This window comes from Bos javanicus, chromosome 17, assembly GCF_032452875.1.
Source record: "Bos javanicus breed banteng chromosome 17, ARS-OSU_banteng_1.0, whole genome shotgun sequence".
Lineage (NCBI taxonomy): Eukaryota > Metazoa > Chordata > Mammalia > Artiodactyla > Bovidae > Bos > Bos javanicus.
The window spans coordinates 54424590-54451557 of record NC_083884.1 but is presented as its reverse complement, the minus strand read 5'-3'; the positions used below and the strand labels follow the sequence as shown (position 1 = coordinate 54451557).

The 26968-nt window shown below is 45.4% G+C and overlaps 2 protein-coding genes across 11 annotated transcripts in view; both read right to left on the bottom strand.

Moving 5' to 3' along the window:
• CAMKK2 (calcium/calmodulin dependent protein kinase kinase 2) overlaps positions 1 to 2894 on the bottom strand; it is a 52600-nt gene extending 49706 nt beyond the window's left edge. For 3 of the 6 annotated variants that reach the window (XM_061383826.1, XM_061383828.1, XM_061383831.1), the window contains exon 1: positions 2777 to 2887. The gene's annotated coding sequence lies outside the window, so the exon portion shown is untranslated. Of the gene's footprint in view, positions 1 to 1857; positions 2623 to 2776 lie in introns of those variants that run through there. The other 3 variants (XM_061383829.1, XM_061383827.1, XM_061383830.1) reach the window with 3 other exon arrangements.
• Positions 2895 to 11240: 8346 nt separating this feature from the next.
• ANAPC5 (anaphase promoting complex subunit 5) overlaps positions 11241 to 26968 on the bottom strand; it is a 35123-nt gene continuing 19395 nt past the window's right edge. For all 5 annotated transcript variants that reach the window (XM_061383811.1, XM_061383815.1, XM_061383813.1 and 2 more), the window contains 10 exons: positions 25528 to 25609; positions 24773 to 24862; positions 23431 to 23612; positions 21742 to 21877; positions 16058 to 16132; positions 14170 to 14291; positions 13604 to 13711; positions 13374 to 13521; positions 11933 to 12095; positions 11241 to 11574 (listed from right to left, as the gene is read on the bottom strand). In XM_061383811.1, coding sequence (XP_061239795.1) covers positions 11363 to 11574; positions 11933 to 12095; positions 13374 to 13521; positions 13604 to 13711; positions 14170 to 14291; positions 16058 to 16132; positions 21742 to 21877; positions 23431 to 23612; positions 24773 to 24862; positions 25528 to 25609 — 1318 coding nt within the window. In that variant the 3' untranslated portion in view covers positions 11241 to 11362. The remainder of the gene's footprint in view (positions 11575 to 11932; positions 12096 to 13373; positions 13522 to 13603; positions 13712 to 14169; positions 14292 to 16057; positions 16133 to 21741; positions 21878 to 23430; positions 23613 to 24772; positions 24863 to 25527; positions 25610 to 26968) is intronic.

The following is a 26968-nucleotide window of genomic DNA, read 5'->3' as shown; positions in this document are numbered from 1 at the left end:
AACGAGAACCATATGCTTCCCACAACCACCATGATCCTGAACGAGCTACTCAGCCTCTCCAAGCCCATCCATGAAATGGGTTCATGATGCGGTCAGGGCAACTCCGTGGCCCACGTTAAAATCTCAGCCAAAAAGCCTTGAAAACAGGCTTGGCCTGCCCCACCCGCCTATCCCTTCCTCCTGAGAGAGGTGCTTCCCCACCAACCAGCCCATCTGGGATGCAGTTCTCAAGAAGGGGATTCCAGGTTACTCCAGAAAGCTCCCTCTGCTAGGTCATCCCATCCTACACCCCTTCCCTCGTCCTATCCAATCTCCATTTTTCAGCCCATCCTTCAAAGTTCAGCACGAATGACACCTCCTTCGGAAAGCCTCCTGTATTCACACCTGCCAGAAGGGATTTCTCCAGAATCCCCACTGCCCTCTGCTTCCTCATTTCCACAGCACTTATTCCTCCTGGTATTTCTCAGCAGGAGCACTCTTAGCCATTTACGGCAGGGCAATTCTTCATGCCTGCTGTGAATCTGGCCTGCCTGCAGGATATTTGGCATCCCCAGCTTCTGCCTACCAGAAGTCAGGAGTGCTCAGCTTCATTTTGACAACCAAAAGTCACCCCCACACTTCTCCAAATGCTCACCAGGAAGGTGGAAACACCTCTGATGAGAATTACTGCATAGTTATTAGTGAATATACTTGTCTACCAGCCCACTAACAACCTGGAAACAAACACAAGCCCAAGTCAATCAGCATCACCACCGTGACACCTCAGGCTGTTTTAGCAAACATTTCTGGGCTCCTCAAGAAGCCTAGGGCAGCCTTGCAAAGGCCTCTGTTCTAGAACAGGTGGTAAAGTGCACAGGCTTTAGGACCACAGCCTGGGTTGGCTGTGTGACCCTGGGCAAGTTACTTAGCTTCCCTGAGCCTTTCTATAAAATGGGCTAACTCCTAGCAAACTGCAGGATTGTTTTTAGCCTCAGTTTCCTCATCTCTATACAATGGAGATAAAAATCCCCACCCTACAAGATTTTGGTAGGCAATAAATGGGATAATGCCTGCAACACACAGTATAGTATTTAACACATGCTCTCAGTCAGTCAGTCATGTCTCTTTGTGACCCCATGGACTGTAGCCCATGGAATTTTCCAGGCAAGAATACTGGAGCGGGTTGCCATTTCCTCCTCCAGGGGATCCTCCCAAACCAGGGATCGAACCTGCTTTGGCAGGCAGATTCTTTACTACTGAGCCATCTGGGAAGCCCATCTAACACACAGTAAGAACTCCATAAATGCTGGTTATGAACACTATTATTATTATCCAAGTTAGGGGCCCATCAGATGGGCATTACTTTTTATCACAAAAACAGGCTGTGCGCTCTCCCTACAAAAGGCTGCTCTCTATACAGGAAGGGTTTAGGACCCGCGGTCCGGAAAGAAGTTCTAGGACCCACCAGGAAGCATGCACAGTTGGTTCCTAAGTTGAATGTTTTTGTGAGGCGCTTTGGCGGGGTGGGGTGCGGGGTAGGGGGTAACTCCCGCAAAGCCCTCCCCGTGTTGCTGCCCCTGCCTCCCCCTAGGAACAAGGGGCTCTATGGGGACACAGCTATCTACTTCTCTCTCCCCTGGGGGCACAGCCACCTGAGGTGGGTGGTAAATAACAGCAAAACTCTATTTAGAGCTACATAGATAGCTCTATTTAGCTCTAGATATCTCTAGGGCTGTGGGAACTTCCAGACTGAGGAAGGTAAAAGTTGCCCCTGAGGAGGAGGGCACTGCACGACTCACCCCGGGCCAGCGTGCCCCTGTTACTGCGGGCACCGAGATCCCCGGCCCCGCAAGCATCATCCCTCTGCCCCAACCTTACCAAGGAGACAGGAGGGGCTTCGGCGCCACCTCTTCAGCACCAAGTGAGAGCAGCAGGGCCGCTGGCAGAGCTGTGAAAACACCCCGCTTCCCAAACTGGGCAGTGCAGGGGGTGGGGAAGCCAGGAAAAGCGCAAGGCTGGAACCCGGCGCGGGGGGGCGGGCGGCGAGCGCGGCGGGCAGCCCAGGCAGCTAGACCAAAGCTGAGCGGGGACCGGGCCCAGCATCCCCGCGTCCCCAAGAGTCAGGTGGAGGATACCGGCGAAGGCACCTCCCCGCGTTCACAGAATGCAGCGGCCCCGAGGTGAATTTAGGTCAAAAAAAGACCAAGCTTGTGAGGTTCCGGCTGAGAGAAGGGGGCGGGGGCAGAGAGGGCCAAGAGAGGAGAGGCTGAGGGGCCCCCGGTCCCACAGCAGCCGGTCCAGGGTCCCGCCGCCAGATGTCCAACCCACCACGGCGCCGGTGTGCACCCGCCCGAGACAAGAGGGGAGCGGGGATGGGTCGCTCAAAGTCTGTCAGCCCTCTCCGCCTGCGCGCCCCGGCTTTCGCCACCTGTCAAACGCGAGGGGGTGGGCCTAGGCCGCCTCCGAAATCCTAAACTGCCCCGACCGCCGGTGACAACGGTTCCAAACTCCGGGACCGCCCCTGCCACCCCGGGCCGGGCGCGGCCCAGCCGAGGCGGCCACCCCCAGGCCCCCTGCGCCCCGAAGACGCGGGGGAAGGGGCGCCAGGGGCCGCGTCCCCACGTGGCGGGGCGTGGGGCGGCGCACGTGGGGTCCCCTCGGCTTCGGGAACCCGGGGTCGGCCTCAGGGCTTTGTCTGCAATCCGGGCCGTAGTCCCGCACCCTGAGAGGGCGAAGGCGCCCGCCGGAGCTGCGGCGGCCGCGTCCCCGGCCAGCGGCCCAGCTCCCGCCGGCTCACCTGGGCTCCACGCTGCCTCCGCCGCCGCCGCCGCCTCCCGCGCTCTGCGTCCCCCGCTTGGCTCCGCTCTGCTCGGCGCGGCCGCGCGCTCCTCTCCGCGGCCCTGACAGGCGCGCGGGGGGCGGGGAGGGAGGAGCCGGCGGGTCCCGGCTCGGGCGCGACGCGGCCGCGGGCTGCGCGGAGATTGGCTGCGGCCTCTGGAAACCCCGGCGCGGAGCCACCCGCGCCCGCCGCGCGCTCCCGAGGGCTCGGCCGCGCGCCGAGGAGGGGAAGGAGGCGGGAGCCTGAGGAGACGAAAGTAGCGGCGCGGCTGAGGGCAGGGAGAAGATAGGGGAGGAGGCGGAGGAGAGGGAAGTGAGGCAGGGCCTGGAGCGGGGTCGGGAGAGGTTGCGGACCCGCGAGGAGGGCAGAGACCTGCCGGGGCGCGGGAACGCGGGAGACGGCACTGCAACTTTGCCTCCGCCCGCGGCGTCACCTGCCCGGCTTCTCCCCGCCGCGACCGCGGCACTTCGCGCAGGCCGGACGTGCCGGCTGAGCTCGCTTCATTTAGTCAGACGCTGGGACTGCGGGGCGGCGGCTGAGCCACGGAAACTTCCCCAAGCCTGCGAGTCACCCGCGGCCCCGCCTCGAGGCTCGGCTCAGGTCCCGGGCTGCTATCCCTGCCCCAGGCGCCCGGCGGTGGATGTGGCCTGGATTTCGGGTCACCACTCGTTCGGGGGACACCCTTCCGTCCCCGCCTCCCCAGAGACCGCTGCTCGGGGCCCGCCCTAAAGGCTGGGGACTGTGTTCCTTTCCCACCGCCACTCCACCTGTATGTACCGAACTACAGGAAACCCAATGAAGTTCTGGCTTTCCCAAAGACTACTTGAGATGCTTTTCGTGACAGACATCATATTCTTCCCAAACATTTTGCCCCTTTGGCGCCTGACTTCGCTGGAACCCTTGGAGAGTGTTTAGTCTCCCAGCTGGGTGACAGCGCTCCGGGGAGGGGCTTAAGACCTCACAAGGGCTGCCTGACGCCGCCTGTCCTTGGATGGTTGCAAAACTCAGTCCTGAGTCAAGGTCCAAATTAAAGGTTCGATGTCCCTTTCAGTTTAGTTCCTCTGGCATTTTCACGCAGCAGAAGCGCTCACAAGCAATTCGGAGCGTTCCACTAAGATGACCGCCCATTCTGGTGTTATTCAACGTGCCAGCGTTCGTTGATAAGAATAAAAACCTGGGAACAACTGTCCTAAATGTTTTCGGGAGAATGGATCAGTGAAACGTGTTATAGCCACTTGATGGGATATGATGCAATAGTTCAACTGAATACCGCATATCTATTTGTACAGACGGGGGAGAGCTCAAAACAAAATGCTGAGTAAAAAAGCAGGTTGCAGAACACAGTCTTTGTTGTTCACAGACACATTCCCTACATACAAGTGGTTTTTTTCATTGTTTTATTTTTTCATACAAGTGTTTTAAAAGGCAAAGGGAAGGAGACGTATGTATACCCGTGGCCGATTCATGTTGAAATATGGCAAAAACCCTCACAATTTTGCAAAGTAATTATCCTCCAATTAAAATAAATTAAATAAATGAATAAAAGCAAAAAAAAAAAAAAAAGGCAAAGGGGATGCATGCAAATGACAGTTTGCCACTAAGATAAGGAGACAAGGATAGAGAATAGACATGGGAAGCATAAGGAATGTTGTAAAGTGTCATGTGAAAGTCAAAGTCACTCAGTCCTGTCTGACTTTGCCACCCAGGCCAGAATACTGGAGTGGGTAGCTGTTCACTTCTCCAGGGGATCTTTCCAACCCAGGGTTCCAACCCAAGTCTTCCGCATTGTAGGCAGATTCTTTACCAGCTGAGTCACCAGGGAAGCCCAAGAATACTGGAATGGGTAGCCTATCACCTCTCCAGGGGATCTTCCCAACCCAGGGATCAAACCCAGGTCTCCTGCATTGCAGGTGGATTCTTTACCAGCTGATCTACAAGGGAAGCCCTTGTAAGGTGTCATGCCTTTTACTTATAAATGAATTTGAAGCATATGGCAAAATTAATCAACAGTCAATTCTGAATGGCAGATGCATGGTTCTGTATTTTTCTATATTTTTCTATTGTCTGAAAAAAATATATTTTGGGGAGTTGATGGGGAGCATTTTGAACATGTCTGACTCTATGGCAGGAGTCAGCAAACTTTTTCTGTAAAGGACCATGTAGTAAATATTTTAGGCTTTGCAGGCTCTATGGTCTCTTTTGTAACTACTCAACTCTAACATTCTGGCAGCCATAGACAAAAGTAAGTGAATGGGCATGGCTGTGTTTGAATAAAACTTTATTTACGAACACTGAAAGTTGAATTTCATTTAATTCTCAATGTCACAAAATATTATTGTTTTGATTTTTCTTCAACTATTTAAAAATGTATAAACAATTGTTAGCTAGAGGGACATATAAAAATAGGTGGCATGGCAGATTCAGCCCCTGGGCAATAGTCTAGCAACTCCTGCTTTGAAGAAACCAAAATAAATATTGATCTTTCCCCGTTGCTTGTTAAAATTTGCAATTCTATGTTTACATTGTGTTACTCAAGTGTCTGTATTTTAGTAGAATACTGGAGCTAATACAGGCAAACACAGATATATCTGTGTGTGTGGTAGTCGCTCAGTCGTGTCTGATTCTTTGCAACCCCAAGGTTGCAACTCAACTCAATGCAACCCCATCAACTGTAGCCCACCAGGCTCCTCTGTCCATGGAAATTCTCCAGGCAAGAATGCTGGAGTGGGTTGCCATGCCCTCCTCCAGGGGATCTTCCCAACCCAGGCATCGAACCCAGCTCTCCCACATTGCAGGTGGATTCTTTACTGTTGAGCCACCAGGGACAGCTATGTAAAGTAAGAAGCTAGTTATGTGAGAAACGTATGTCCATTCAAATCTAAATTCAAACCAAAGACCCACTTCTGTCTGGAAGAATTTCCTGAAATGCTGTGACCCAGGCCCTCCTTGACTTCTCCCCTTTCTTAGCTCCAACAACAAGGACTGGCCCACTTACTTGATGCTCAGCAACTGTGTCTTCTTTTTCTTTTATATATTTATTTAGTTATTTGGCTGCACCAGGTCTGATTTGCAGCACTTGGGATCTTTAGTTGTGGCATGTGAGATCTAGTTCCCTGACCAGGCATTGAACTCAGGCCCCCTGCATTGGGAGCACAGAATCTTAGCCACTGAACCACCAGGGAAGTTCCCACTGTGTCTTTAGTCTTTACTTTTCACTCCTGCCTTCTGACTTGCCGATAGAGCTATATATTCCTGGAGTACAGGTAAATACCACAATGAAACATTTGCTTACTGTGAACATTGTGGTTGAAAGCAGTGACTTTGGAGTCAGTCAGACCTAACTGAAATCACAGCTTCGCTAGTTACCAGCTCTCTGATGCAAAGAACTGACTCATTTGAAAAGACCCTGATGCTGGGAAAGATTGAAAGCCGGAGGAGAAGGGGACAATAGAGGATGAGATGGTTGGATAGCATCACCGACTCAATGGACATGAGTTTGAGTAAACTCCAGGAGTTGGTGATGGACAGGGAGGCCTGGTGTGCTGCAGTCCAAGGGGTCACAAAGAGTCACACACGACTGAGTGACTGAACTGAACTGAGCCTTGCATGAATGACTTTGGGTTCATCAGCTGTCAAATGGGGATAATAAACCTAACTCAGAGGCTTGGCTTGAGGTTTAGATACAGTATTGTGTGTAGGGTCCATTGATGGATAAATGGATAAAGAAGATGTATAATATTTAAACCTAATAGAATATTACTTAACCATAAAATGAATGAAATCTTGCCATTTGCAACAACATAGCTGGAAGATACTAGGAGGGTATTATGTTAAGCGAAATAAGTCAGAAGGTGAAAGACACTATATGATTTCACTCATATACGGAATCTAAAAAAGAGGAAAACAAATAAAACAAATCGAAACTCATAGACACAGAGACACATTGGTGGTTACCCAAGGGGAAGAGGGTTGGGGATGGGCGAAACGAGTAAAAGGAATCACATGTGTGCTGATGACTAGACTTTTGGTGATGATTACTGTGGAATGCACACAGACGTCAAATCATAATGTTGTACACCTGAAAGATAATGTTACATAACTATTTTACCTCCAAAATAAAAGATAATAACTCAGTGCCTGGCACTAAAGTGCTCAAAGGTACTATTAGTATACTTAGCACAGAGCTAAAAACCCCATCAATTAGGTGCAGTGCTTATTAAAGTGAATCAGAACAGAGCTGAGCAAACACAATTGCCTTTCACTAACATTCAGCCGCTGTTAGGATAGGAGTCATCCCACTCAAGGGAACTGTTTTCTTCTTAAAAGATATGAAATTAAGAATTGGCTTTGCTTTTTGAGTTTTCTTCTCCAAGAACACCAGAGAAACCTATTCTAGGCAAACAGCTCTTGTTGTCTTGACAACACAGATTGCCAAGAAAATAAGTAAACAAAGCATCTGAATCTTATTTTTAAGAAAACTTGGACAGTACAAGGGAGGGGATGAAAAGCAAGACTTTAAAATTATCTCGCCCACTAGGAAGGCATCAAAGTCCTGCCAAGACTTTGTCTCTTCCTTTCTGAACTGTTCTGTGTTCTACTCACGTTGTCCACTGGAATGTTCCACCTCCCAACATCCAGATAGAGACAGCAGAATTAATCGCACCAATGTACCTTATTTGATGAATTCTCTCCCATTCAATAAGACAGTAGAAAATGATGGGATTAACAAAAAAAATAAAAGACACTGGTGGGGGGTGTGGGGGGGACCTTCCCTGGTGATCCAGTGGTTAAAACACCAGGCTTCCAATGCAGAAAGCGTAGGTTTGATCCCTGGTGGGGGAATTAAGATCCTACATCCCACATGCATGACAGAAAAAGAGAGAGAAAGGAAGGAAGGAAGAGGACCCCAAGAAGTTTCTTGGTTTTCTTCAACAGGCAGTGAGATTAATATGTGTGTTAGTCCCAAACATAAGCAACAGTATAAAAGGGGAAGTCATCAGCAGGAGCATAGATGAAGTTCATTTGCCTTCTATGTATTTTGAGAAAGAAGATAATTAGCCTGGCCATCCAAAAATAACAAAACATAAAACACTCTTAACAAGTAGTAGTATTCGAGGTACCCAGATGAGCACAGGGCCCCCCAGGTGGCACTAGTGGTAAAGAACCTAACTGCCAATGCAGGAGACTTAAGAGATGCAGGTTTGATCCCTGGATCAGGAAGATCCCCTGGAGGAGGGCATGGCAACTCACTCCAGTATTCTTGCCTGGAAAATCCCATGGACAAAGGAGCCTGGCCAGCTGCAGTCAAGTGGATCGCAAAGAGTCGGACACAACTGAGGCGACTTAGCATGCACACACACAGATGAGCACAAAGGCAGCCTGATGAGAAGGAATGAGAACCTTATCACACCTGCACTGAATCCTGACTGGCCTTCCCTAGTGAGGGGGCTGAGTCAGGTCAAGTCTCTGGGCCTCAGTTTCCTCACCTGTAAAATGGTATTTGGCTCACAGGCATTAGAAATGCTATGTGTGAAAGTACTTAGCTCAGCATCTGGCCTGTACTGGGTACTAGATAAATGACAACTGATTTGATCAATTACGTATTCAACAGACAGAATGTTCTCCCAAACAGTAAAGTACTTTTCAAAAGTCTGGGGCAAACAGCTGTAGGGTAACACAATAGCAACCTATTAGCTGTTATGGGTTTGGGTGGTGAGTGACTTAACCTCTTCATGCCTCAGTTTCCACATCTGTTAAATGGGATTATTATTATTGCCTACCTCTTAGGACAGTTGTGAATAATGTGTTCTTAGTCAGTGAAAATAACAACACTCTGTAAGTGTCAAACTGTGTACTCACCTGCCCCAGGACTGAAAACACAGTAGCAAACCTTAGGGGGAGAGTTCCCACCGTGCCACACCCCTGGCATAGGTCATGACCCCACTCCTCTCTTTCCCTTTGAGGATCTATCCTCAGGTCTCTGGTAGAAACCAAATGCCCATTGGCTATTTACTTTTAGTTTTCTCCTCTTCAAACATCTTCTTCCTTTAACCAAACCTTCTTTTTCTTTTATATTGGACTATAGCCGATTAACAGCATTGTGATAGTTTCAGGTGTGCAGTGCAGGGACTCAGCCATACATATACATGTATCCATTCTCCCCCAAACTCCCCTCCCATCCAGGCTCCCACATAACATTAAGCAGTGTATCTTGCACTATACAGTAGGTCCTTGTTTGTTATCCATTTTAAAAACAGCAGTGTGTAACACATCAATCCTGGAGAAGGCAATGGCACCCCACTCCAGTACTCTTGCCTGGAAAATCCCATGGATGGAGGAGCCTGGTGGGCTGAAGTCCATGGGGTCGCTAAGAGTCGGGCATGACTGAGTGACTTCACTTTCACTTTTCACTCTCATGCATTGGAGAAGGAAATGGCAACCCACTCCAGTGTTCTTGCCTGGAGAATCCCAGGGACAGAGGAGCCTGGTGGGCTGCCGTCTATGGGGTCGCACAGAGTCGGACACGACTGAAGCGACTTAGCAGCAGCAGCACACATCAATCCCACACTCACTATCCCTTTTCCCCCTTCTTCCCTTGGGCAACCAGAAGTTCATTCTCTAAGACTGTGAGTCCATTTCTGTTTTGTAAATAAGTTCATTTGCATCATTTCTTTTTAGATCTGCATATAAGGGATGTCATACAATATTTCTTCTCTGATTTACTTCACTCACCATGATAATCTCCAGGTCCATCCATGCAAATCACTGAGTCTTATACCTCTACATTAAACCTCCTGCAATTATACTGTTCTGATTCTTCATTCCCAAATGCTTCACCAGGAAAAAAAAAAAAAAAAAACTAATTAGCTGTAACCCAGACAGTTATGAGTTTGGGGGTCACTCTGGTGTTTCCAAATTTCCATTTAACCTACTATTCCTTCCTGAAGAAGCCCGGCTCCAGTCAGCCAATCTCAGTCACAGACGGCCGGGAGCCGCAGACTCTCTTTATTAGCTTTGGATGCAGGCCTGGCAGGGTGAACGTGCAGCAAGCTGAGAACAGGGTCAGGCAGGAGACTTCACAGGGGTGCCAACTGTGCAGTCAAACAGGGCTCTGTGTTTAGAAGGGCCCGCACCTGGTTTAATGCTCTGCTTAAAATATAGGCCTGGTATTTTTATTTTATTCAGGGCCTCACAGTTTACGTAGCTGGTCCTGGTCAGGTGTAATGATGTCTGGTTTTTGTCACCCCACCTCTTGGACTTTCGTACACTAAGGGCAGAAAGATCCCTTCTTAGATTGGAAGGAGCTTAAGTACAATGACGAAAAATGACACTGGATGAGAGAATACATGGGAAGAATAGAAACTGATAATAGTGGTTACTGCCTGGGAGGAAGAATTACATTTTACTACACAGCCTCTAACAATATTTAAGTTTTACTGTCTATATATATAACCTTTCAAATAATTTTAAGATTTTTAAACATCAACATACCAATTAGTGTCTCTATCCATACTCTTTTATTTTCACAGCAGCTGTCTTTGGCCAGTGAACAATCGCACCCTCATGAGTGGGAGTTGTTTTATACTATTTCAAAGAGCTCTGGGGGTAAATTGTTTCCCATCCAAAGGTTTAAATTTAACAGAGAAAGAGCCAATGATAGAAGTTGCAAGATTTGGTTGGTTCCTTGTTGCTGTTCTGGATTTGAAACACAGGGATTTTTCTGTGAATTGCTGAAGACAAATTCACAAACAGAACAACAACCGGCTTCTGCTTAATTGCAGGGATGAGATATGTAAATTAGATACAGTGCATATTTGAGTGATAGCATCCACACACCTCTGAGCTTCAGACCCTTTCTCAACTTATAATCACCTTATTCAGGAGGAATTCCTTATCTCACCCCTCATTTACTTAGTTAAGTAAAGAAAAAACATACTCATGCAGAAGAGATGAGAAAGTCAACACCCACAAAGTGACTGAAATATGCTTCTTGTCATGGGTCCAAAAACCCATAAAAAGACCTCTTCCATCTTAATCTCCAGTCAGGGATTGACATGTGCTTGCAGGCACACACAGGCCCACAACGAGCAGCAGTCCAACAGAACAAAGCAGGGCAGCTTCGAAGGAAAACTCAAGCCTCTGAAAAACTGGCCTCAACCCCCTTGAGAGATCTACCAATACTCACAAGAGCTCTTGTCTGAGCACAGATGCAAGATGAATTTTACACAGTGGTGGAGATTGTGCACGATTTCTAATAAGATATTGGCAGTTTTGCCTGGAGAGAATATAATCTTTAACACTTGCACTAATTTAGCAATAAACCAGGCATTTATTAAGAAAAAGTCAGTATCCTTTCTATCTTTTCAAAAGAAAGAAGAGGGAAAACAAATGTGTTTATTTTAGCAACAAAATAAGACAAGACTAATCAGAATGCAGTTTACTGGTAAGACAGACATCATATACATCATGTATGTGGAGGGAGGGAGTATGAACAAGTCCAAAATCTTATACTTTTTGCACAGGCATCCAGTGGGGGTGTTCTCACTACAGAAGATTTATCAAGGGCACCCCGTGAAAGGGCAGGTCCTGATGCAGCTGCCGGAAGAGCATCGCACACCGATTCCTTTCCTGAGTCTTCCCCAGGGTGTGGTAGAGTCTGGCCTGGAAGTAAACGACGTCTCTGATTTGCTCTTTGCAGTCGACCTTTGCAAAATAGTTCTTGGCTTCGTTGAGGTTCTCAATGGCGGCCTCCAGAGCTGTTGGAAAATGGGGGAAATACCACACATTTTTAACTCAATGCTTCACATGTAGTTTTCAGACCTTCATGTCTATTTTTATTGATTTAGCATGTACCAGAAACTTTTACATTCTACTCTTTGAGAAAGAGAAAAAAACAAAAAACAAATAAAAAACTAGGTCTTTAGTCCTGCTTTCCAACCTGGCACCTAGTTCTGCAGGGTTAAAATAACAATTCACTTGCCTTCAACCTTCATGCAAGCACGAAAGTGAAAGGATTTTAAATGGTGCATGAAATTTTCACATGTATTTGTGAACACTCAAAATTTTACAAGTGTTTTTAACAGTATTGCCTAAAAATCTTGTATGGTTTCCTACCTTCTGCTTTCTTCAGTGGCTCACAGGAAGCTGCTGATGCCACCTGGCACTTGGCCACCAAGAACATGGCCCGGCCTTTGTCCAGGACAGCCCCATCAGCCAAGATGGGCTCGATGGCCATATGGAGAAGACTTAAGGCCTGTTCTGGGATTCCAAGGATGAGCTGAAAAAGAAACATCATGGTGCTATACACACCCGCACCCACTGCCCACTACAGGAAGGGCTTCATTTCTGGCTCTGCTCTCCTGAATTGCAATGTCTGGCTTACTTTCTCCCTAACACGTACTATCTTTAATGTGTACCACACTCTTAGAGGACAGAATGCGTGACCATCTGATTTCAGACTACAAGAGATAAAGGCGGGAATAGTTATTTATACTATAGAAAGGTTTCTGTCTCTACAAAAATCTTTTACATTGATGATTCAAAAAGGCTGAAGTAGCTGTGTAAGGGAGGACTTCCCCGGTGGCCGGATTCCCTCATAGCTCAGTTGGTAAAGAATCTGCCTGCAATGCGAGAGACCCTGGTTCAATTCCTGGGTTGGGAAGATCCTCTGGAGAAGGGAAAGGCTACCCACTCCAGTATTCTTGGGCTTCCCTTGTGGCTCATGTGGTAAAGAATCCACCTGTAATGTAGGAGACCTGGGTTCGATCCCTGGACTGGGAAGATTTCCCTGGAGAAGGGAAAGGCTACCCACTCCAGTATTCTGGCCTGGAGAATTCCATGGACTATACAGTCCATGGGGTTGCAAAGAGTCAGACACGATTGAGTATGGCCGAGTGGGTAAGAATCCACTTGCCAATGCAGGAGACGCAGGTTTAATCCCTGGGTCGGGAAGATCCCCTGGAGAAGGAGACAGCAACTTACTCTAGTATTCTTGCCTGGGAAATTCTATGGACGGAGAAGCCTGGTGCGCTATAGTCCATGGGGCCACAAAAGTGTCTGACACGACTTAGCGACTAAGCAACAATAAGGTGTGGATCCTACCAGGTTGATATACCCAGGAAGAAACAGTCCCTTCTCTCATGGTCTTTACAGTCTACAGGGGGAGATGGAAAACAAATGCAAAATGCAATTTAACTTCTAAAATATTTCACTGAACACATGACTTCCTTATTTCCTTATCTGTTCTCTTGTTAAATCAAGCACAGCTCTGGGCTGGCTAAGTCATTAATACCATGCAATATCCTCAGTGAAGAGGCGCATCCTCCTTTGTAAACACACAGCTCTGTAAAGCCAGTGCCACTGGGAGGTGTCAGCTTGTCACCAAGTTCACAACTCCAGACTTCCATGGAAGGCTTGCACAGTGAGACTCCATATCCAGATTTCAATATCGAGAAGCAAAAAAGCTCACTAGGATCCTTTTCAAAACCAAAGAGTAGTAACAGACTCACCAGTTCTCGAGTACTAACATGTGCTATATAAACAGCAATTGGTTTACCTGGGCAAAAGCCAAGTTCAGCACCGTTTCAGAGGCCAAGTGCTGCAACCGGTACTCCTTGGAGAGAGCCAGGGCCTGCAGGAGCACAGGCAGTGCGATGGTCGGGGAGGAAGACCGCCAGTACAGCTCCGCCACAGACAGCAGGACGCTGCCCACAAAGAGGAAGGCACGTGTGAGGAAAACCAGCACGAAGCACCTCCGAGGGCAGATGCACAAAAGCCCTCCCTTACCTGATCACCATCTCCGTGTTCCTGGTTCTCTGACAATGAATCAACAATTTCTGTAGAAGCTTGTGTGCCTCTGACATTTGGTTCTGAGCCTGTAGGACAATTGCTTTTCTGATACAGAAAGAAAATAGACGCGAATGGTTATGTCACTGTTTTGTGAGGGTTTTAAGGAGAGTCAACTTCAGGGTTAGAATTCCTGTTTCCTCGATTAGCATGTAAACCTCCCAAGGGGAATAATTGCATCTGATATAATTTGTGTTAAAAGAGAAAAAAAAAAGTGTATGTGTGTCTCTGTGAGCACATATGTGAACACACACACACACATATACATGCACACAAGAAAAAAAATCTGGAATTAGAGATAGCATATTAGTGCTTATCTCTGAATAACTTTCTCCATTTTGCTTATTTGGATTTTCTAACGGCCTATAATAAATAGGTAATAAACAGAAAAGAAATTTTTTTCCTAGGCCAAAGTTAATAAATTAATTCACGGACAAAACTAATAAGAATAAAGCCATTTGAGAATTATTTCATTCTGGGGTTGAGGAGTTTTCAAAATTTCTTACCTATATACACCCTCTATGCTATTAAGAGCTGTGATTCCTGTAACGAGCGAATCAGCTAAATGATATTTGCCATCATTCATTGCTCTGTCAAACTGTATTTTTTGATCACACAGCATCCATAACTAATGAGAAAAAAAACAAGTAAAAACAGAATGACAGATGTTCACCTCATTATTCAATAGAAACAAAAGTATTTTGGCCCGCTTAGTAAATATCCTTGCAATTCACACACATTTTTTTTTAGACGTAAAAAAAATTTTTTTAACATGTCAAGTATTTAAAGAAAAAGCACTAAATAAAATAAACACATGTGTGGCAACCATCAACTTTGTCAAATCACAACATTTTGCTTTATGTGCTTGAGAAACTGTTACATGTTGAGGTCCTTTGAAAATTCCATTCTCCTCTCTGTTTTCAAAGGAAACATTTGATTTGTTATCATTCCCATTCATGTTTTAATACTTTTACAAAATATTTACTCATCCTGAAACAATATATAGTATAATCTTACATTTTTTTAAACTTTGTATAAATAAACAGAATCATACTGTATGCATTCTTTGACAACGTGCTTTTGAGCTCAACATTATTTGGGCGGGGGGGGGTTGCTTATGCATGTTAACACAAGTAGTTCTAATTAATTTCTTTTCACTGGTGAATAGTTTTCAGTTGTATGAAAATGTGACAACTTATCTGTTCTCGTGTTGATGGTAGTTCCAACTTCTCACTTTTCTGAACAGTGCTGCAGCAGACACTCTCCTACATCACTTGGGTGCAATACTTATCCTGGGTACACAGCAAGCAGCAGAGAGGCTGGGCTGTAGGATATATACACCTTCTCCTTAACACAGCGGCCACTTGTTCTTCAGATGGGTCACACCAGTTTACAGTCCCACTGGCAGTGCATGATATCTTATTGCTTCACACACTCACCAACAATCAGTGGTGTCAGATATTTTACTTCTGGCTGATCTGATGGCTATGACTATCTCACTGTTTTTTCATTTGTATTTCCCTTGATCAATAGCCAGGTTGAGTACCTTTTCATCTATTTATCAGCCCTATATAGATGTATTTTGTAGAATGTGAGTTAAATTGTCTTTTTCTTTACTGTGCACCTTCTTTAAAAGTGAGCGTTACCACAGAACCACGCTTAATTCTTTTCCCCCACAGCATCCTTGGGTGCTAAGCTTCTCTTTAGTTTGCTCACCACCTTTCCGTCTGGGTACTTTGAATTTAGCTCACAGTCTGCTGAATGCAGCAATGAGATCCCAGCATAGCTTATAAGCAGATGGGCATCCACACCGTATCTACTGAGGTGGGGCCAACAACCCACGTGAATGGCAGCCTTCCTCTAGGGACCAACAGGAGGAGATCCTCAGGCCATGGTCTTTTATGATTTCAGATTCCCTAATTGTCTGAAGGCTAAACTGGATAAGGGGAGGAAGAGAAAGATGACCTTCGTAATAGATTTTCTTGGCTCCATCAGAGATGGAAATCTGTGCAACAAGGAACAGAGAGCCTAGGACTGCTTTATAAAGCTCATTCCCTCTGGATACAACATCTGCCCAAAAGGTTGGCAGCTGGAGCTGAGAAGTAAAAGAGTAACAAAATGGAGACCTAACTCTTGATCTATCAAAGGACAATTGATTAGAGATATAAGGGATATTCATTTAAAACCATGAAGACAGGAATGAAAAAATATCCTACTTTAATCTCTTTTCAGAGTTTATTTCTCAACCTTGAACACATCTTACAGAGTCTCCTATGCTGACCAGACGTCACAGAAAGGAAGCAAGAGGTGACGCTCCAGTATTCTATTCCGACAATAATACACTACATATGGTCTTTTCAAAAATAAATTGATGACACACAAAAGGCAGGTTACCTGGGCATGCTGACTATTAGGTGGGAATCTCTCCTTCAAGTGCTTTAACACTTCTGAAGCGGCGGCGAAACAGCCCTGAAAGAGAAAGCCACAGTTTGTTTAGCACACCTGTGCTGATGCCCTGCCTGCTGCCCCACACACAGGATGTTGCTGCGACTCACCTGTTTTTGTGCAGCAACCTGGATGCCCCTAGGCAGAGAGTGGCAAATATCAAAGGGCCTTTTTTTTTTTAGGCTCTAATGTATTTCACGTATACTTAAAATCATTTTTTTTAATTACATGTGTAACACATGTTCACTCTAGGAAAAAAACTTACAAAATACACATGAACAATGAGAAAAAACACAAATTACTTTTAATCTCCGAGAAGATAATCATAGTAATTTCTTGGCACATACCCTTCTGAACTTCTTATATGCACATGAATATGAAACATGTAAATATTCCAAAAATAGGTATATGTACCATTTTTTATACATTGCCTACAGTACTCCTTACCACACAATAGGCACTCAATAAATATTTTTTCAATGAGTGAATCTTTCCAGTGTCAACAAGCCCAAATCTATACACCATAGTACTTTATTAGGTGAATAAATTATAGTCCACCAAAATAATCTCCTTGCTTGAAATATTTTGATTGCTTCCAATTTCTTCCATTTTAAAAATGCTAGAATGACTATCTTACTGCATATATCTTTTCATACTTGTCCAATTATTTCCTTAGGATAATACCTTAGAAGTAGAATTGCTGGGCTAAGTGGTAGGCACGTTTACGCTTTTTGACACATGTATTACTAAATTGGGCTTCCCTGGTGGCTCAGATGTTAAAGAAACTGTCTGCAATGCAGGAGACCTGGGTTCAGTCCCTGGGTCAGGAAGATTCCCTGGAGACAAGAATGGCAACCCATTCTAGTATCCTTGCCTGGAAAATTCCATGGTCAGAGAAGCCTGGTGGGCTACAGTCCATGGGCTCACAAAGGAGTTGGACACAACTAAGCAACTAACACACACACACATTACTAAATTACCATATAGAAATGTACCAAATACTTTTCTTTTGTTTTTATTTGTCTTACATTTTGGCTGTGTGGTACGTGGGATCCCAGTTCCCTGAACAGGGGTCAGACTCGTGCCCCCTGCAGTAAAAGCAGAGTCCTAACCACTGGACCGCCAGGGAAGTTCCCTCAGAAATATACCAAGTACTTTTACGCTGGCATCCTGCACCTTTCTCCTCCCCTTATATTTAATTTTCTTTGCCTACTTGTTTGGTGAAACTGGTTATTTCACTGTATTAATTTTAATTTCTTTAATGACTAGATTGAAGTTTTTTTCATGTTTTATAATCATTTATGTCTTTTTCTGTGAATACATGTCCATGTCTTTTTCACATTCCTAAATAGCTGTTTATCTTATTAACCAAAAAGCTTTTCAATTTATCCCAATCCTCTGATTAATTTATCTTTAAAAAAAAAGTTTATTTATTTTGGTGTGCTAGGTCTTAGATGGGGCATGCAGGATCTTCCATCTTCACTGTGGCATATGGGACCTTTAGTTGCGGCATGTGGGATCTAGTTCCCTGACCAGGGATCAAACCTAGGCCCCCTGCATTGGGAGAACAAAGTCTTAGCCTCTGGACCACCAGGGAAGACCCTGATTAGGTAATGTATCTTCAGTCTATATAGAAGCTCACTTAAGACCACAAGTGAACTTCTATTTGAAGTAGATGAAATGCAAATTACAATAGAAGATCATTAATCTTTTTATTTTTGTGATTTTAACTGGCTAATATTGCCAGTTATTTTCATGACTACCCTATGGAGTTGGGCGTGTGGATGGCTGTCAAACCTTCAGGCCAAGTAGAAAGAACAGTGCACAATTGGCAATACTCGTCCAAAACACTCCCATGGTGACCTGTCACTTCCTGAGGCCGGGAGAGGAACGTGACACAACCAATCAGAATTACGCAGAGAGAGCAAAGGGGGCCAGCTCTCTCAACACTTCCTCTGGCCTGTAGGAGGAAGCTTGCCAACAGCAGCTCAGACCCCATCACTTCTTTACAGGTTCACCCAAGCGCCAGACACTGCCATATACCACAGGGCAGCACCCAGTTTATCTGGAGATCAATTTCAGGATACAACTTAGAGCACACACAAAGGAAATAAAAGAGCAAATAGAAACTTGTGATAAAACTGCCTTCTCTGCAGCTGGCCAAGCTTAATTTCACAGGTGTAAATCTAATCTGTGTAATTGAAAATGTAACAGTCATCAGCCCAGTGGGTTCATCTACATGGTCGATGTTCTAACATTAGAGAAGTCTTTCTAAGGCAGGTTGAAGAGCGGTGGGGAAAGGGACTGAATGGAAATAAAGTAGCCACTGTCTTCTAGCTGTGCAATTAGAGGCTTCCAATGGAACCAGGCGATGATGAGGGCTTTCACAGAAGCCCAGAGATGGAAGCGGGGGCGGGAAATGCAAAGATTAATACAAAGTCAAAGAGTGAGATTACTTTTCAGGTCTGCTGCTGCTGCTGCGGCGCTTCAGTCGTGTCCGGCTCTGTGCAACCCCATAGACGGCAGCCCATCAGGCTCTGCCATCCCTGGGATTCTCCAGGCAAGAACACTGGAGTGGGCTGCCACTTCAGGTCTAATCCCCAGTAAAAATCACAGAACAATTAACAACTGGCCTTGGAGAAAGTGTCAAGGCTAAAGAAGTGAGCCAAGACCAGATTTTTGTCAAGTAGTTCTCCATTCCAGCAGAAAAGAAATAATTTCTACCCCACATAACCCAAAAAGGACCAAAGGGAAGTTATTTCACTGTTTATTTTTACTTTTTTGGTTGTGCCGCTTGACTTGCAGGATCTTAGTTCCCCAACCAGGGATTGAACCTGGACACTCGGCAGTGAAATTGTGGACTCCTAAACATTGGAATCAAGATTGCCAGGAGAAATATCAATAACCTCAGATATGCAGATGACACCACCCTTATGGCAGAAAGTGAAGAGGAACTAAAAAGCCTCTTGATGAAAGTGAAAGTGGAGAGTGAAAAAGTTGGCTTAAAGCTCAACATTCAGAAAACGAAGATCATGGCATCTGGTCCCATCACTTCATGGGAAATAGATGGGGAAACAGTGGAAACAGTGTCAGGCTTTGTTTTGGGGGGCTCCAAAATCACTGCAGATGATGACTGCAGCCATGAAATTAAAAGACGCTTACTCCTTGGAAGGAAAGTTATAACCAACCTAGATAGCATATTCAAAAGCAGAGACATTACTTTGCCAACAAAGATCCGTCTAGTCAAGGCTATGGTTTTCCCCTGTGGTCATGTATGGATGTGAGAGTTGGACTGTGAAGAAGGCTGAGCGCCGAAGAATTGATGCTTTTGAACTGTGGTGTTGGAGAAGACTCTTGAGAGTCCCTTGGACTGCAAGGAGATCCAACCAGTCCATTCTGAAGATCAGCCCTGGGATTTCTTTGGAAGGAATGATGCTAAAGCTGAAACTCCAGTACTTTGGCCACCTCATGCGAAGAGTTGACTCGCTGGAAAAGACTCTGATGCTGGGAGGGATTGGGGGCAGGAGGAGAAGGGGACGACAGAGAATGAGATGACTGGATGGCATGACTGACTCGATGGACGTGAGTTTGGGTGAACTCCGGGAGTTGGTGATGGACAGGGAGGCCTGGCGTGCTGTGATTCATGGGGTCGCAAAGAGTCGGACACGACTGAGCAACTGAACTGAAACACTGGACAGCCAAAGAATTCCCTATTTCACTGTTTAAGGCTCGGGTGAGTGAGAAAGGGGCTTCCCAAGTGGCTCAGTGGTAAAGAATCCATCCACCTGCCAAAGTGGGAGACGCATGTTCGATCCCTGGGTTGGGAAGATTTCCTGGAGAAGGAAATGGCAACTCACGCCAGCATTCTTCCCTGGAAAATCTTATGGACAGAGAAGCCTGGCGGGCTACAGTCCATGGGGTCGCAAAGAGGCAGACATGACTGAGCAACTAAATAACAACAACAGTGGGGAGAATACTATGAGAAAGAGTCACCAGGGGACACTTTAAATGGGTGGATTGTGGGGCATGTGAATTACATCTCAATAAAGCTGTTGGGGGAAAAAAGTTAATATGAAGCTTATACCAATACCTAACTGAATGTGCCCTGACTCATTTGTTACAAATGCTCCGCTTAACCAAGGCACCAGCAGAGGAAAAGAATCAATGTTAAAGAGGTTCCAGTGCCATTACAAGAAGGAGAAAGTGATTAATGTGCAGCATTCCTGGAGGAGAGCAAACAGCAAGAGCCGCTGGCCTGTTTTGATGTCAGGAAGCATGGGTGATGCTTCCCAGGTACAAGAAGAAAGCAGCTGATGGAGGTACAGGCAGATGCCATCGGCCAGAGCCCATTCACGCCCTCTGTTTCCACAGCTAGTTAGAGAATTGTAAAATGCTAAAATATATCCAGTAGAGAGAAGTATTTACAGACTTCTGAAAGGGGCGGAAACCACTCAAGGATCTTCAGGCTGAGGATTAAAGAATATTGAGTGCTATGATGCAACCTAGCGATCATTATTATACCACAAAGAGATGGAGAAAATAATATGATCAAGGAAACGCACTTACAGCAAGGCAGCAGTTAGTGAGTTAGCTCTAGATAAGAGCGTTCCCCGACCTTTTCTCATGAAAGTAGATGTTTTTGAGCAAAGGGAAAAGAAAGCCAAGAGCAACATGAGCAACCCTTGCATCAATCCCCTATAAAGAGATTTATGTAAAATTACTTGGGCTGTAAGTCAAGGTTATGCCCTACTCCCAATGTCTTTCTTTGGAATCAGTAAGCCTTGGGTTGAAGATCTGACACTGACATTCACTGGTCTAGGACTTTGCTCCCAGGAACTCGGTTTCTCTTCTGTGAAATGGGATGATACCAAAGCTGACCTGATGGGGCTACTGTGAGGAATCTGGATAATCACACATGGAAATCACTGAGCCCGGCACAGAACAAATGTACGACACACCTTAGCTGTTATCATTTTAGCTGTGTTCTTATTATGTTCTTCCCTTTCCCACAAACACACAGCTCTTCCACCCTAAATTTCAAAGGCTCCTTTTTATTCCATCTGTTACCTAGAAATAGCTGATCTCTTAGTCCCTTCCCTGATGCTGGAAGAGGTCCTCAGCTCCACAAACCTTGTAGACTCTGTACCCAGTCCATTTCTACTCATGGGATTTCACCCTTTCCGCCACTTCCATCCAACCAGAGCTGTCCAGTGCTTTTGTTGGAGAAGACTCTTGAGAGTTCCTTGGACTGCAAAGAGATACAACCAGTCCATCCTAAAGGAGATCAGTCCTGGGTATTCACTGGAAGGACTGATGCTGAAGCTGAAACTCCAATACTTTGGCCACCTCATGTGAAGAGTTGACTCATTGGAAAAGACCCTGATGCTGGGAGGGATTGGGGGCAGGAGGAGAAGGGGACGGCAGAGGATGAGATGGCTGGATGGCATCACCGACTCGATGGACATGAGTTTGAGTGAACTCCGGGAGTTGGTGATGGACCGGGAGGCCTGGCGTGCTGTGATTCATGGGGTCGCAAAGAGTCAGACACAACTGAGCGACTGAACTGACTGAGAGAAAAGAAACGGCAGAGCCTGTACTGCTCCAGAAGCACGCTGGCCGGGTCACCTGCCTACCTGCTCCGCATGCAGCTCAGCGAGGTGACAAAGCGCTACAGCGAATGACTCCGTGTTGTTCTGCTGCACGCCCGCGTTCACCGACTCCAGGCTGTTCATGCTCAGCAACATCTGGGCTTGCTGCAGGGCCATAGTGCTGGGGAGAGGACATAAAGGCATCCCCGTCAGTTGAGAGACCCAGGTGCCCCTCAGCTACACCCTACAGTTACCCCGAGAGGAAACGGGAGGAGGTGACGCCTCTCTGCAGGTTCTGGTTCCGTGAGAGCAGCTGTCTCCCAGTGCCAGACCTCCTGTCCTTGGGACAAGGAGAGCAGGAAAGCAATCTAGATGTGCGGCCTCAAAGGAAACACATGGTGGTTATGACACAACGGGGAGCTCCAAGTTCCAGACCTCCCCCACCCCATCTCTGCCTGTAATCTTCCCTGGGGCCACAGTATGTTAATTAGCTTTCACGGTAAATTCAGACTTGATGCCATCTTGGCACCGGCTGCTCTGACAGTGGAAGCAGTGGCCAGTGTCTGCATCTGTTTCACACCACACTGTGCCAAAAATTATTTCAAGTATAAAAACAAGACTGATACAATAGGCACTTCCTTTCATCACTGAATTCCTAGAAACAGCAGATTGTCTAGGTGAGAGGTGAGGTAGCAACAGGGCTCCAGGATTAAAAATCTGGTTCAGAATTTACTTCCAAGCTTGGACATGAATTTGAGCAAACTCTAGGAGAGACTGGAGGACAGAAGAGCCTGGTGGGCTGCAGTCCACAGGGTCGTAAAGAGTCAGATATGACTTAGCAACTGAACAGCAACAAAGGAGGCTAAATGGAATTAAACACCAGGCCAGAGATGGTCCAGAGAACACACCCTGGTTAACAGGGAAGCAGCTTTCATCACATAACAGCTTTGGGGTTAAGAGGGTGCTCAACTTGAGTGACTGTGGCCCATGGCATCTCAGAGTACGGGCATGGTGTTTGGAGTCCAAGGATCTCAGTTTGAGTGTGGAGGTCCATACTTGTTAACTTGTTAACTCAATTGTTATCTGGGGCAGATCAGATGTGTGAACCTTGTCCTACGTATCTGAGAATGGAGATCACCCCCCAAGCCACCTCCCAGAGCAGCTGGGAGGAATAAATAAAAACAGGCAGAGAAGGAGCTTCCCTGGTGATCTAGTGGTTACGAGTCTGCCTTGCAATGCAGGGGACACCGGTTCAATTCCTGGTCATGGAAGATCTCACATGCCTCAGGGCAACTAAGCCTGTGGACCACAGCTACAGAGCGTGAGTCCTAGAGTCCTTGAGCCACAACTACTGAAGCCCACCTGAGAACGAGAGCTGCACAGCAGGAGAAGCCACTGCAGTGAGAAGCCTGTGCACCGCAGCTAGAGTGGGCCTGCCTGCAGCAACTAGAGAAAGCCCGCACGCAGCAACGAAGACCCAGTGAAGCCAAAAATAAATAACTACTTAATTAATTTTAAAAAGAAGTAGATTAAAAAAAAAACAGGCATAGGAAAAACCTTTGCAAAGCCTGTGTGCAAAGTAGAAAATATTTTAAAACTTTAAAGCACTTTCTTTAACCCCCTGCACAAACAACCTCCATCCATTTGGCCCTCAGAGCACTGGTCTGCTGGCTTCCGCTCATCTGTAAGAGGACTTGTGTCCTCGCAGCCCTGATGGAGGGCTTGAAGACGCACCTACGGCCATAGAGTCTCCAGATGGCTGTCTTCTGGGCGATGCTGATATCGATGAGCTCTGACAGGCTGTGTTTCCAGTGCAGGAGGTCCGAGTCCTTTAGGGCATCCATAAGTTTGTTTGCCGTCTTCCCAGCAAAAGCTCTCTGCTGAACCAGGGACTGTATTCCTAGGGAGGCGAGGTACTAAGGAGACAGACAAATGCACAACTCAAGATAGAGATGACAAGACAGAATTTGTTTTGCTCTTCAGAAAGTTGTGATATTTCAACATGTGCATAATGACATCACTATTTATAAAGAAAGTACCTGCAGCCTGACCCTGACCCATATGAGAAATGTTCCTGAAAAACTAGAGGATGGAAGAGAAGCTAATGGTACAGTGAGAAGGGCCAGCTCTGAAGCTAAATGGATCTGGACTTAAACACTGCCTCTGCTGCTGACTGTGTGACCTAGGGCCAGTCACTCAGCTTCTTAGACAAGCCTATCTGTAAAATGGGCATCAAACCTATCATGCAGACTTATTTTAAGGATTAAAATGAAATAGTACATGTTAAACAGTGCTCGGTACATTATGTAGTAGGAGATTAAGGAAAAAATGCCTATTAGGAGCATAACTATCTCTTCATTAACTTCTGGTATAATTTTCAAGGATGAAAGCTCAACTAAAAACAAGTCCACTTAAATCCATAACAAAAAATGTGCTTACAAAGTCTATCATTTGTTTTTGGGTTTTTTTGAGGCAGAATAAGGTTCTTTGAGCAATAGTAATCTAGATTCTACAGTCATTACTACTTCATGTGTAGGACTTGTACCCTTTCAATGCCCCTCAGTATCTGTCATTGGGGAATACAGGTTTACTGGTTCGTGGCTTTGTTTATTACTTCAAACAGGGATCAGTAAATTTGTTCTATAAAGGGCCAGAGAGTAAATAATTTAGGGTTTGCAGGCCACATTTGGTCTATGCCACATATTCTTCTTTGTTTTTTTCCCCCAACTATTTAAAAATGTAAAACCCATTCTTAGCTTGAGGGCCTTACAGGAGCAGGCAGTGAGCCAGGTTTGGCCTGTAGGCCATAGAGTTTGCCGGTCACTGGTTTAAAAATAAGTCTTTCTTAAACATTTTCTAAATAAAGACGTGGAAGTTTAGTGCTGATCAATACACTAAACAAAGATCTCATCAAATTGATAAATGGAACTTTCACGGATGTTATTAGGATAAGAGGAGGAGAGAGAAACCTATTCAAAGAACTTAGTGGTTTGATTAATAATTAAGGTCACATGAAACTACCAAGAATAAAACCACCCCAATTGTTTAAACAATCTCATAGAAAGATGAGCCTTACTGGTAACCCAAAATGAACAGCTTTCTTCACAGAATGTTCCAGCAGAACGTAGCTATCAGATCTCTTCTGTCCCAGCACGTAAAGCCAGCTCTGGCAAGAGAAGTCATCAAAATGTATCAAAACAATGATAATGGCTAATGTTCTACTGAAAGCATCAGCATGGTTGTAAGAACAAATTAACAAGGGACAAAATAAGCCCTCTAAAACACACTTTCACAAATTATGAACCGAAATGAAACCCATCTAACACATTAAAACCATCAGACTGAAATAAACAAGCCATTTATCTTCTTCACCTCTGAGAGCCATGAGTGGCAAATGTTCCAGAAAAAAAAGACATGAGGCCCCGGGAAGGCTTGAAAGTGAGACAGTAAAATTCTCAGGTGGTTGCTGAACTGGGTTCTACTTGTTTGATGATGTGCGTGGTGATGACGCTTTGACAGCACAAGCTCTTATCCAGTTACCAGGTGCTGCAAACACATTTCCTTCATGCCAGTGTCTGGTGCAACAGTTTTGCATGGCAAACTGCCTTTAAATTTGTAGACAAGAAATGCCCCCGAACAAAATGGACATCAAGAATTAAAAAAGATAAATACAACTGGGTTGCCTTTCCTGAATCCCCCTGACCATCTAACTAGTTTCCCATCACCATTGAGGACCTTCCAACTGCAAAACAACCTAATTCATATGGGGCCTTTCAGAGGCCAACAACCCAACCCACGGGCAGAACTTCCAAGACAGGAGGGTGACCTCACCAAGCAATGCTGGAGACACACGTGATCGTTGGACTCCTGGGCAATTCTAATTGCCTCCTGCAGGGCAAGCTCTGCCTGTTGACTAACGACAGAATGAACATTAATAACTCATTAACAACCGCAAACATGTGTAAGCAACGGTAACAGGAAGTCATCTATATGGTAATTCACCAGCGTGCAGGCCTCTGGGTTGGAAGTTGAAACCGTGGGCTTACTCCTCAGAGACACCCCCATCCCAGTAGCAAAAGAAACTAACAATAGAGATATAGAATATATCCCTGCTAAGGTGGAGTTCTACTAAAAGGGACCTGAAGTACTGGTTTTTCCCTATCTCAGCTCCTAAGATTTTTTTTTTTTAGTTGTCTAATGCTGAGGGCTTCCTGGGTGGCTTAGCATTAAAAGAATCCTCCTGTCAATGCAGGAGATGCAAGAGACACAGGTTCAATCCCTGAGTTGGGAAGATCCAATGGAGAAGAAAATGGCAACCTGCTCCAGTATTCTTGCCTGGGAAATCCCATGGACAGAGAAGCCTGGGGTGCTACAGTCCATAGGGTTGCAAGAGTTGGACATAACTGAGTGACTAAGCGCGTGCACGCGCGCACACACACACACACACACACACCCTGCTGAGGGGAGGGACAAGGAGAGGATGTAAGATTTTACTTCTCATCACCTTCCTTTCAGCATTATTTGAAAAATTTTGTGAACTATGGCATTTTATACTTCTATAATTTTTTTCAAAATTAGTTTTGAAAAGTATTTGGAAGATTTTCACTTCTGAGATTTCTTTTTTCTACTCATGTGGTTCCTCTCCATCTGGGGTGTCTCCCCCAGCCTTGCAACTTTTGTGAAAATTCAGTCAACTAACTATTCTTGGCCCCACTGAGCCTTCACTTCTGAAAAAGTCCATAGAAATGGTATCTGCTTGCAGTGCTTAATTAAATATTAATACTATTGTATATCACCCTCTATTTAATGTTAGTTTTATTTCTTTAACCTGCAGGGGGCACCAGAGATGTCTTAAACTTGGAGTTTCCCAGTCTCAAGTCACAGAAGTTCTGTAAATGCTGGGTCACTGAGATCTCAAAATAGAATCAGAAATTCTATGGGTATCACTTACGTAGGGAAAATTTTATGCAAGATTTTTTTCAATAAGAGCAATATTAATTTTATTAATTTTAACAGGGAGAGCTGAATTCTTCCTCAATACTATCTATTTGGATAAGGAAACATTTTTACCTATTTCATATTTCTCTTAAATCCCCTTTAATGCTAAGATGCACCAGAATATAAGCTATTTGAAGGCAGGAAGCATATCTTCACACAGAGGCCCCTTATAAATGCCAGTCAATTTAACTTTGTTGAACATCTGATGACCAAATAAGTTATGTTATGTTTAGAAAAAGTCTTCTGGGAGAATTGTACAGATAGGATGCTAAAC